A 12,726-nucleotide genomic window follows, 5' to 3' on the forward strand; every position below is an offset into this window, starting at 1 on the left:
TTGCTAGCCTCCATTTATCAGGATGCAGGCACAGAACCTTTCAAAATTCTTAATAACACCAGGTAGAGCCAACATGATTTTGGGAAAGGTAAACTGTATTGGAAGAATTTATTAGAGTACTTTGAGGATGAGATAATCAGAGTAGACACAGTGGAACCAGGAGTTGTGCAACTGAATTCCTAAAAGGCTTTGGAAATGGTGCCACATAAAAGGTTATTGCACAAGATGCCACTCATGGTATTGGGTGAGGTAACAGTCGGGATTAATAGGCCATTTTCAAGGTGACAAAGTGTAACAAGTGCTGTGTTACAGGGATCTGTGCTGGGTTTTAAACTATTTATGATCTACGTCAAATATCTTGGATACAGGAATTAACTGTACTGCAGCCAAACTTTCTGCTGATAAAATGATAGGAAATTAAGTTGTTAAGAAAATACAAAGAGTGTGCAAAGTAATAGGAGGTAGGTTGAGTGTGGAGGCAAAAGCTAGCAGATGGAGTATAATGTGGGAAAATGTGAGGTTGTCCATTCTTTGACAATAGAAAAGTAGAATATTATTTAAATGGAGAGAAATTGCAGAATGCTGAAGTATTGAAAGACCCTGGTGTTTTTGCACAGGAATCACAACCTACAGCAAATAATTAGGAAGGCAAATGTAATATTAACATTCATTGCAATGGATTTGGAGCATAAAAGTGGGGAAATCTTGCTATTATTTTACAGGACATTATTACATTTGTACCCAGAATATTGTATATAGTGTGCAGTAGAAATAGCTCAGAAAGTAGTTCACTAAGCTTATTCCTGGGATGAAACAATTGTTTTATGAGGAAAGCCTGAGCAGGTTAAGCCTATACTTTTAGAAGAATGCGAGGTCAGCATATTTAAACATACAAGATTCTGAGGTAACTTGACAGGGTAATTACTGGGGGAAGTTTTATCTCAGGAGAGTCTAGATATTGAGCGCAGTTTTGTGGAAATAAAAGTTCGCCTGTTTTAAATAGAAATTAGGGGGCATTCCTTCTCTTAGAGAGTTGTACGATGAAAAGAGTCATCTAGACTCAAAACGTTAATTTGCTCTCTCACCATGGATGCTGCCCTACCTGCTGTGAACTCCAGCATTTGTTGTTTTTGAGGGAGTCAGAGGGGTCCTGAAGGAGAGGCAGGGAAGTGGGGTTAAGGGCAGAATCAGATCAGCAATGATCTTGTTGAATGATGGGACAGTTCAATGGGCAATTGACCTACTCTGCTCCTATTTCTTATGATCTTATGATCCTATGATTAGAAAGAATTTGCACAAACAGAAATATTTCCATCAACTCAATTGGAACCAGTGTCAGGAAATCTGCCAAGGACAGGAGCATCTTGCTTTAATATCTGTATTGGATTCCGGACATTGCTGAACATAAATAATGTTATCAGGAAGCCTCATACGTGTGACCCTGAGACTTGTAACAGGAAGTGACTGTGCAATTCTTCTCATCTGTCTGCCTATATAAACAATCGCATTCTAATTGCCAGAATTCCTGTTGTGTGCCATTGTGTTGTATTTCCCAGAGTAATTCAATCTACTGTCTGTGTATAAATCATTTCCCACAAAACTTACAAATAAAATCCTAGTTCTCTCCCAAACTGAGAAGAACAATTTCAAGTGATTCTATCATTTCATAGCAGCTGTCATGTAGATCGGTAAACACAAAACTGGGATATAATACAAAGGCAACTCATTCCCTGATGGTTGCCCCAACTTCATTGAGGCCTGCCCAAGTGTGTCAGCCTGAGCCAAGTAGTCAGAACTGGTGCATATGTTTCCTCATAAGTCGACTATTTCATCCCTGGAGTCAGCTTAGTGAACGACTCTGAAAGCCCAATGTAAACTGTGACTGCCCTGAAATTTCTTTGGGAGAATAAACTTATCAGGAAGTTCTTTCCTTTTGGGCTTTCATTGCATCATTGCCTTCAGTTGGATAGATTATAAGCTCTTTCTCTTTTAATCTCTCCAGCACTCTCTCTCCATCTTCTCCTTCAAGACATTACTTTAAACATATATCTTCAACAAAGCTTTTCATTATCTCTTATCTCATTGTGTGTTTTGGAGTCAAATTATGTTCGGTAATGTGTCTTGGGACATTTTTGCTACATTGGGGTTGCAGTGTCACAGGACAAGTGGGTATTATGTCACAGTTTCTCATAATAAAGTCATTGATGTCAGAACAGTGCAAACAGATTGGCTTAAATAGAGAGATATGTTTGAAGAATGGGAAATGAAGATGAATAGTTGTGTCTTGTGTTTGTGCTCATTTTAGTGATAATCCCTGTGAGCCTGCAGCTGCAGAGTGGATCACTCCTTCTGTTTCGGATTCTATAATGGATGTCTTTCTCAATGGGAATTGGACAATGGATAATCCTTCACCAACCTGTCGGTGTAGTGATAATACTATAAAGAAGATGCTTCCTGACTGTCCTGCAGCTGCTGGTGGACTTCCACCTCCTCAGGTCTGAGAATGAGACATTTACAAATTGTAATGAATGAATGCATGACAGTTACTTTTAGAACAATTGTAATTGATACCCAGGGATTGAGTTGATGACCAGAAAACCTCTCAGCTTCATTTAAATATATATAATAAAGTGCCAACAAAGGAAGAGTCCTTAATAACCAGCTAATTTTTACCTATTGTATATTATTTTGATATCACTAGTTCAGGCAAGACTGCCTGAACTTATATAGTTAAACTATTTGGAGTAACGTAGTGATTTTCAATAAGGTCAGCCAGGTGGACCTCATAGAATAGGAGATCGCTGATTGGGGCTGTTCGTCTGGTCCAAACAGGGAGAACTGGTTGACTGATAAGAACAAAAGTGTCAGAGGTTTTGTTCACTCTGAGAGCTGGCTCTGAGGGAGCTGAATCAGTGCCAAGGACTCTACATATATAAATAAAGGGTGTCATGGTGACAGGAAACCAGTTTCTGTGGAGTTATTTCAAGTGACATGACTGAAAAGGAAAACAGCATTTTAGTGAGAAATGTCTGTCACTACAAAACACATGATCTTGCTGTTTCACATGTGGCGATTAAGGAATCTGAAATATTTTACATCAATTGTGCCATGTTACGATTCATTGGCCTTAAGAGGTGTATTTTGTCCTGGTTTGTCTTATAAAGAAAGATTGAGATAGAGGTGTTGAGTGATCTGCTCAAAGTCAATAAAGTAAACAGTTGTGAGACCTTGGGGTTTTTTTAAAAGTTAAACAATAGAAGAAGCCTGAATTGGTGGGGTCAAGCTCCCACAGAAACAGAATTTTTAGTTTTAGCTGGGGTCTTGAAGCTGGATGTGGAAGCTCTTATTCCTCTCTCTGTTACAGCTAAAAGCTGGGGCTGTCCTCCTGCTGCTAGAATTACATGTGAGACCATCTGTTTGACGGAATTTGCATTTGCCAAGCGTGCGTTTATGGATACCATACTGGAACAGTTAATTAGTAGTCATCTATATAAATATATACATATATATAATTTTGTTAAGCAGTTCAATAGAGTTATAGTTAGATCAATTATTTTATTTTTATTTTGTCTGTATTTTAATTGTAGTGTAAAAATAAAATATGTTTTGCTTATAATCGAGTAGTTTGACCAGTCAAATTGCATCTGGAGTGCAACGCCTTACACTTAAGTTAGGATCTAAGCTATCTTCTTGATATGTTTTGAGAGGGTTTGGTCTGGTCCATAACAGCCAAAACATCTGTTGCACTGATGTGCTCACGCAAAAGTCACACCTGTGATTTATACCAATGTGAATATTCACCTATATGTTGTTTTTACGTAATTCCAGTCAACAAGGATGGATAAAAATTACAGTACTGTTAGTAATGCTGTCTATTGAATGAAATGTTAACCTGAGGCCAGACTGCCATCTCAGATTAATGTAAAATATCTCCTGGCACTATTTCAAAGGAGAACAATGGAACTATCCCATAGTGACGTGGACAATACTTCTCCCTAAATCAATACACTCACGTCAAGAAAACAGATTATCTGGTCATTACTACATTACTGTTTGTAGGGGCTTGCTGTGCATAAAGTCATTCCATGCACATCAGTGACTATATTTTTAAAAAAGATTTTAGTTGCTGTGAAACATCTCCACTGATTGAGAAAGGTGCTATATAAATGCTAGGCTTTGCTTTTGTACATTTTTGGTATTCATTCATTCTTGGGATATGGGCATCACTTACAAGACGAGCATTTGTTGCCTATTCCTGATTGTCCTTGAAAATACTGGCTTGATAAACCATTTCAAAGAGCCATTCCGTGTCATCCGTGGACACAGCCTTAGAATTAGAGGGGGTCATTTCAGAACGGAAATGCGGAGACATTTCTTCAGCCAGAGAGTGGTGGGCCTGTGGAATTCATTGCCACGGAGTGCAGTGGAAGCCGGGACGCTAAATGTCTTCAAGGCCGAGATTGATAGGTTCTTGTTGTCTAGAGGAATTAAGGGCTACGGGGAGAACGCTGGCAAGTGGAGCTGAAATGCGCATCAGCCATGATTGAATGGCGGAGTGGACTCGATGGGCCGAATGGCCTTACTTCCACTCCTATGTCTTATGGTCTTATGGTCTTATCCTCATTGTAATGGCTCTGGTGAGACATCTGGGCAGGGTCAAGTAAGGACAGAGATTTCCTTCTTTGAAGGACAACTGTGAACCATATGAGGCTTTTGAGACAACCATCAATGGTCTGATGGTCACCATTACTGAAACATTCTAATTCCAATTCCACCAGCTTTACGTTGCATGGTGGGATTTGAGCTCATGTCTAAAGCACGTAAATCCTAGGACTCTGGATGTTTATTTCACTAACATTACCACTACACCACCATCTTAACAAATGATTTTAATGTTGGCATCAGGGCTTTGGTTATATTTAAAATAAAATGCAACACTCTAAAAAGGAATAGGTATAGAGTCAGCATTTTTGGAAAGATAACTGATTTTTCTTTCTCCTTTATAGATTAAACTGAACTCCACAGACATCCTCCAGAACCTGTCCGGCAGAAATGTGTCCGATTACCTTGTGAAAACCTATGCACAAATCATTGGGAGAAGGTAATCTGAAAATCATTCAAGATTGGATTATTGTCACCTGCATAATATAATTGGAAAGAGTTATACAAGATAAAGCATAAAGAAAACTGAACTGGGTTTCCAGTCGGGAGCATTACTCATTTAATTTATGTTTGACTTCATCTGTCAAATGTTTCAGTTCTGTTTTTTGGTTTATTTCAACAGCTTAAAGAACAAAATGTGGGTGAATGAATTCAGGTACGTTAATAACTTGTTAACATTGTCCTGCTTCTTGACTGGTAGTCTTTTCAGAATTTACAGAATAACTTTGTGTGATTAAATCAATTTATACTTTTACCATCCCACATGGTTGGTTCACAATTAAACTAACATGAATGTGTTCTTGTGTGCCTTGACTTTAATCCTCCGAAAACCAGGCTGCGCAAAAAGCCATCAGACAGGATGTCCGTGAAAGTACTTAAGTATTATAATTCTCAGTTCAGTGCAAGAACAGTTATATCAAAATGTGCAGATCCGATGCATCACTCCTGTAAAATGCTTTACGAGATACTTCAGATAAAAAAGCAATAATTTAGATTTGAGTAGCTGAAATTCAGAAATAACGAAAGCCTCAGTCAATAAAATTAAAATAAATAACAGAGGATTGGGCAAAACTACTCTGCGCTACCATCAGAATTACCTGTGTACAAGGTTATTGGGAAAGTTTGTTTTTGGTCCTTTCATGGGATGTGGACAGCATTGGCAGGGTCAGGAATTGTTCTCCATTTCCAATTGCTGTTGAACGTTTAAGACGGTAATTAAGAGTCACCAACTGATGTGGTGAGATTTGAGCCCAGGTCCCCAGAGTTTCAGGACTTTTAATCCAGTGAGATTACCACTATATTAATGTCTCCCCAAAATGTCAGCTAATGACACTTCAAAGTCATAGTGTGCCATGTAGCACGGTGATCCTATAGCCTTTTATAACAAAAGCATTTCTGTAATTACAAGAAAAGAACCCGCCAGTGATTATTTTTTTCTTGTTCTCTAGGTATGGAGGATTTTCACTTGGGGGAGAAAGCTCTCCATTGCTACCACCACAGGAAGAAGTCACTCAAGCCATACTCCATTTAAAAAAGGCACTTGCATTGACACAGGTCAGTACTGGAAGTTTGGGTTTTGTGATATAGTTTTGTACAGTTTGGATTAAAAATAAACAGCAAATAAAAAGTGTTTGATCAGCATAATCCAGTTTTACAAACAGTAATGTAATCCTGAGGTAAATTTTACCTGGTTTTTAGTCCTTTGAAACATACATCTAGGCTACCTTAGTTCCTGGAAAGTCCTTTAGAAAATCGAAAGGATATCAAATACTATCTGAGTTTCTCTCCACCCCAGCCCAAAGTCACTGTAGCCTCATCTCTCTCTCTGCCTCTTTCCACGCTACAGACTCTTGGTTGGGAACAGAGAGGAGAGCTGAAATGTGTGGCATCCCTATTACTGTTGTACAGTTCATCTCAATTGCACAAACTACGTGGGTCAAATGCAATGCTTGTATTCATTCTTAGGCTGTAGGCATCATTGGCAAGACCAATTGTTGTTGCCCATCCCTCATTTCCCTGAGATGTGATGCAAAGGATAGCTAACTTGGCAATTTCAGCAGACTGCCATCTGGAAACGTTCAAGAAGGCTCAACACTCCCGTCTCAAGATATCAAAGGATGGTCAAAATTTCAACTTTATGATTGATGCACCAATTCTGAATTAAATTAAAAATAACTGCTTGGCTTACTTTGTTTAACATCAAAATATCACTGCCCCTTGACGTGTTTCCTGCAAAAGCATTTTTCTAACTGACATCCTTTACTACCCAATAGGAGAAAAGCTACAGATGGAACACCACTACCTGCAACTTTCCCTCCAAGTTGCAAATCATGTTCACTTGGAACTATATCACCATTCCTTTACTATCACTATATCAAATTCCTGGAACTCTGTTATTTAGTACACCACAGGATTGTCGTGGTTTAAGAAAATGACTCACCATCATTCAAGTGTAATTAAGGATGGGCATTAAATCAAGCACTGTTCGTGACACCAATGTGCTATTAACAAGTGAAATCAAGAAAAGATATATGGCAAATGCATAGTACAACACCACTAAATTTATACAATTGGGGAATTAAGAAGATGTGATTGTGTCAATGCTACCTCTTGTGGCTAAACTGTTATTACCAGAAGTGTTAAAAATAAGAAGGGAAGGTTATTGGATGATAAACCTTATCAAATACTTAGTTATAGAAACAGGAGTATTTTCAGAACTAGAAGCTGATCAGCTTTTGCATCTGGGATCCTTAATGCCATTCAAATCTCTATCATAAATAGTTTTGCTCAGAGCTCCTGTTATTGACTATGGTTACATGATGTTTGCATTGTCTCTAATGTGTCACTCTGGATATGAGCAGCCATTTACGTCTGTCTTGCACTGATAAGCAAACTTTTCATCTTCCAGGGTAGTGCTTCTGACCGCTTTATGAGCCAACTCTTGAAATTTATGTCAGGATTAGACACGAAAGATAACGTAAAGGTAAGTCTTAAACTTTTAGGACTCTGAGTTTCGAGCATTGTAAAATCCAAAGCAAAGGGTCCACTTATATTGCATTTATAGCAAATCCATATCATTAATGGTGATGTTTCACACTGACACTTGGTTTTCTAATTTAGATTTGGTTTAACAACAAAGGTTGGCATGCCATCGGAGCCTTCCTGAATGTCATGAACAACGCTATTCTCCGTACTCGGTTAGGGGAAGGTGAAGATCCCAGTGCATACGGAATCACCGCCATCAATCATCCCCTCAATCTGACCAAAGAGCAGATCTCTGAGGTGGCTCTGTAAGTATCAACTTCATGTCTCCCTCACCGTAAAATATTTTATGATACATTACAACCTACAAATAAAAAATTGCAATGGTTTCTTTCACTTTTTCTTGAGCAACAATTAATTTTAAGATGTGCTATGGATTTGCTTTCAATAAAAACGCCATGTGATTTCCAATGATGTGCATTTGTTTTTGTCCATTGTGGACATTGTCAGACAGCAACACTACACTCAATTCCCCTCCCCGCTGCCTCCTTGAACCATTGCAGTTACATGATGATGGTTGGTCCACACTGCTGCTCAGTAGGAAGATTTTGACCCTTTCTAAATTGATGTTTGGTTTGAACCATGGGACCTTGCGGGTTGATGGAGCTGGATTGCGACTTCTGAAATGTAGTTCAAGCAAGATCTTAGAGCTGGCAATGAGAGGAAATATTGCTGACAATTTCAAGTGCCAGACCCATTCCCAGTTCAGTGGCAAAACAATAATAAGTGAACCTGCTGGGCCGTCCAACTCCCTCTCTGCAGATTCTGCTCAAACTGGTCTATTTTCCTGCTGGCTGCAACACAGTGAAATGAATCCCAGTTGAATCTGTAGAATCTGTGATCCAACAGTGTAAAATGAGATGTCTGCCCATGCCATCTGCATTCAAATATAGATCCCAGAGCTGAATAGAATTTGTGCAGATACCCTTGGGCACCCAGTCTGCATGGGTTTCTGTCTGCTTTGTGAGGATAGAATTTACTGAAAGATGGAAATCAAATCCAAAACAAAATGAAGCCACGAGAATAATAAAGCAATGTCATTGTTTGCAAGGACTCACGGATAGTGAGTTTTGTGTTTGAAAGTCGTTAAAATCTTTGATTAAATGTTTGTCGAAGTTGTCATGGCTGGGGAACATAATGTGTCCCACAGTGCTGACCTTTAATTGTATATTACACTGGCTATTTATCAAGGTGAGGTGTGCCTTTAAAATTCAGTCAGGTTAGGCAGGAAAATTTGCTGACATTCCTAATTAAATAGTGAAATCTCAATTCCACGGAGTATGAACAGTTACAGAGTTAAGCGTTAAAATGGAGCAGAGGAACCATTCTTTCCACTCATCAGTTGTGAGGTACTATGAACTGCATTATAACCGTGAGCAGAGTTTTACAGGCTCTTGCTGGCAAGTTTGCAGCATAAAGCCCACCAGTTGAACCTTTCCAATCCTAATACATGGTGACTTAAGAGCTGATTTTTCTCTGGTTGCAGTTTGGAGGCTGATGAGCTGGGGTTGGGGACGAGGGTGAGGCCATGTACTGTTGGCAACTCAGGCCTCAGGAACAAAAGGGGAGGCTGTGGCAACTTAAACACTGGCACCCTCTCCTTATGGAGGTCTCCCACAAGAACTGCGCTCTCCAGAATTCCACTCCAATTCCCCTGGCCTTTCAAATGTGACCACCTGCTTACCACGCTCCCAACCTCACCAAACCTCCCAGCACCCTTCCACGGGCTTGGGATCTCACACTTGCTGCCTCTGGCTGTCAGACACCCAGATTTTTTTTTTTTTGCCTTGAATCTAGTACAGTCTACAGTCCTGACTGTGGTCACAGTTCCCTTTGCTGGGACAACAGAGCCACTAGTCAATCAGGTTAGTGAGCAATGCTGAGGTAGGCGAAAATCCCATCTCCAGCTTGTTATGGTAGGCACGGCTGCAGGTCTGTCCACATCAGGCATGTTTCCTGCCCCTCTTTTCGATGGTTGGGGCAGGATGTCCAGCCATCCAGACCAATCCTGCTGTCCCACTCCAACAGACTCAGGCAATGCTCTCTACTCCTTGAACAGAACCATTTGATCATCTGATTTGACCATTCTGGTTGTGCATTGCAGGATGACCACTTCCGTGGATGTTCTAGTTTCTATCTGTGTGATCTTTGCCATGTCCTTCGTGCCGGCAAGTTTCGTTGTTTTCCTGATTCAGGAGCGGGTCACCAAAGCCAAGCATATGCAGTTCATCAGCGGAGTGAAACCAGCCATCTACTGGCTAGCTAACTATGTGTGGGACATGGTGAGTAGGGAGCATCTTCATAAACTTTTAAATATTTCTGACCAAAAAATGTAGTGCAGCTGCAATCGGGCATATACTTGAAAAGAGAAACCTAGCAGGAGCAGAGGGGCCACTCTTTCCACTCATCAGATGCTATGAGTTACATTATAACAATGGGTTAGTTCCGGCATGATTGGCTGAGTGGTCTGATTTTGCACTGTATGATTCTGTGAGGGTACGGTGCCGGTGAACGTCTTGTGCCCACATTATAATTGTCTCTTCCCTGGGAGATGATGGCTTAGTGGTATATCATAAGACAGTTACTCCAGAGACCTAGGTAATGTTCTGATGAAGAGTAACCAGACTCAAAACATTAACTGCTTTCTGCCCACATGCTGTCAGACCTGCTAGGTTTTATCAGCAATTTCTGTTTTCATAATGTTCTGGGGATCTGTGTTTGAATTTTGCCATGTCAGATGGCAGAATTCCAATTAAATTTTTGGAAAAATCTGGAATTAAGAGTTTAATGATGGCCAGGAAAACATTGCTGATTGTCAGAAAAAACACATCTGGGTTACTAATGGGTTTCGAGGGAAGGAAAGCTGCCATCCTTATGGATCTGGCATACATGTGACTCCGAACCCACAGCAACGTAGTTTATTCACGTTTGCCTTCTGGGAACTTAAGGATGGGCAATAAATTACAGGCCCAGTCAGCGCAGTCCTCATCCCATGAATGAATAGACACAAAGAAGTTAATGTTCTGTAGAAATATAGTCATACAGGCTGTCGTAGACTCATAGTTGCATGATATGGAAACAGACCCTTTGATCCAATTCTTGTCGACCAGATACCCTAAATTAATCTAGTCCCATTTGCCAGCATTTGGCTTATATTGTTCTAAATCTTTCCTATCCATGTACCCATCCGGATGCCTTTTAAATATTGTAATTGTACCAGTCTCCAGCACTTGCTGTGGCAGCTTGTTTCATACAGGCATCTCAATTAATAAAATTATTCTCATTCGTATTATGGATATGAATAGTTAATCTACTAATTGAAGTATTGTGGTACTCAAGTAGCATATATTATCTATCCTGATGAATGAACTATGACTTATTTTCCCATTCTTGGTGAAAGCAGCTTAAACATTTCAGAAGTAAGGGAAAGCCACCAACCAAACCTTTGTCTTGCAACCCCTCTAGTTCAAGTGCCAATTGCCCTCAGGTTAACACTGTCTTTTGCATTTTGCTTCATGCTTCTGCAGTGCTTACTGCTGTGCTGACACATTTCTACAGCACACTGGTGTCCTCTAGTGTTGGGAATCAAGTAACGTCGAATCACAATCTACTGACTACGTTAGATCAGGAACTAAGACAACACACTTGTGAATATTTACCACTTTTGAAGTTTTCAGCAAGCGCTGACCATGTTATTTTGGAAAAAGTTTATATTTTGATTAGCAGAGTAAATGTACAGTTTAGTACATGTACTGGTGAAAGGAATTCTTTCTCCTAAATTTGAAGCATTTTGAGGTTCTTGGGAGCTAATATTCTTCATTTCTGGATTCATTTCTGGCTTTCAGAGCATTTTCAATTGGACATTTATAAAGAAGCTGAGGTGATTCTGAGCTGAGTGTCACAGACTCTGCATCCTTCAACAATATCTGAGATAAATTAGATTTGACTGTGCCATGGCTCAGAGGTGTAATTAAGATTGTTGATCTTGGGCCTACTTATTGTCATCTTCTCAAGAGGAGATTGATTCAGTACAGGAATGTTACTCCAACAAGTCCCCAGCCCAAAGTTTCAGATGATTTCTTGTAGTGTTTTTATATGGCAGTAGACACCTCCTGCAGAGATGTCCTGGCACTAAGATGATTAGCCTTTACCAAGCACAACTAGCCCCATTCCTGATGAAGGGCTCCTGTCCGAAATGTCGATTTGCTGTTCCTCGGATGCTGCCTGACCTGCTGTGCTTTTCCTGCACCACTCTAATCTTGACTCTGATCTCCAGCATCTGCAGTCCTCACTTCGCCTAGCTTCCTTTGTGCCAAGTATGAATCCAGCCAACTCAGAGCTTTCCCCGATTCTCAACTTGAATTTTGCTGAGGATTTTTGATGACGTAGTCAAATGCTGTCCCATAATAGGACGATCACACTCATGTTCCCTTGTGAATTTAGCTCTTTAGTCCATGTTTAGACCAAGGCTATAATGAAGTTAGGAGACCAGTGGTCTGACGAAATCCAAACCCGCTGTGTGTCACTTGACAGTACTGTTGCTGACTTCTTCCATTACTTTGCTGATAGTTGAGAGTAGACCTCAATTTTATTTTGTTTCCTTACAGTGCAACTATGTGGTTCCTGCCACTCTGGTCATTATTATATTTATCTGTTTCCAACAAAAATCATATGTGTCTTCCTCGAATCTGCCCGTGCTGGCTCTGCTTCTCTTCCTCTATGGGTAAGTCCATACTTTGTTTGTTATTGTGCTTGTCTGTAGTGCTTTGCTATTGGTGGGATGGAACAAAATGGCTGTAAAGCTTCAAAGTGACACTTCTCTTTATTGGTCACTCTCAGTGGTTGATCTGTTTGGAGAAGGATATTGAGCTTATACTCCATTAGCACCAGGATCCAGCAGGTCCAATAGATTCCATTGGTGCTACTGTTTCTCTGGGAGTTATGTCTGAACTGAGTATGGAAAAACACCTCTGAGCAAAGCACCACAGCCAGATCATTAATGTATATGTAAAACTATCCCCA

At 40.1% G+C, this 12,726-nt stretch overlaps 2 protein-coding genes across 4 annotated transcripts in view; one reads left to right on the forward strand and one right to left on the reverse strand.

The window, feature by feature from the left end:
- Positions 1-12,726, forward strand: part of LOC140488063 (phospholipid-transporting ATPase ABCA1-like) — a 144,432-nt gene that overhangs the window by 111,293 nt on the left and 20,413 nt on the right. For all 3 annotated transcript variants that reach the window (XM_072587746.1, XM_072587737.1, XM_072587756.1), the window contains 8 exons: positions 2,306-2,495; positions 5,007-5,101; positions 5,285-5,317; positions 6,111-6,216; positions 7,571-7,645; positions 7,783-7,952; positions 9,809-9,986; positions 12,312-12,427. In XM_072587746.1, coding sequence (XP_072443847.1) covers positions 2,306-2,495; positions 5,007-5,101; positions 5,285-5,317; positions 6,111-6,216; positions 7,571-7,645; positions 7,783-7,952; positions 9,809-9,986; positions 12,312-12,427 — 963 coding nt within the window. The remainder of the gene's footprint in view (positions 1-2,305; positions 2,496-5,006; positions 5,102-5,284; positions 5,318-6,110; positions 6,217-7,570; positions 7,646-7,782; positions 7,953-9,808; positions 9,987-12,311; positions 12,428-12,726) is intronic.
- The window catches only part of nipsnap3a (nipsnap homolog 3A (C. elegans)), a 90,544-nt gene that overhangs the window by 21,349 nt on the left and 56,469 nt on the right, over positions 1-12,726 (reverse strand). The window lies entirely within an intron of this gene.

This window comes from Chiloscyllium punctatum, chromosome 2 (assembly GCF_047496795.1).
Source record: "Chiloscyllium punctatum isolate Juve2018m chromosome 2, sChiPun1.3, whole genome shotgun sequence".
Lineage (NCBI taxonomy): Eukaryota > Metazoa > Chordata > Chondrichthyes > Orectolobiformes > Hemiscylliidae > Chiloscyllium > Chiloscyllium punctatum.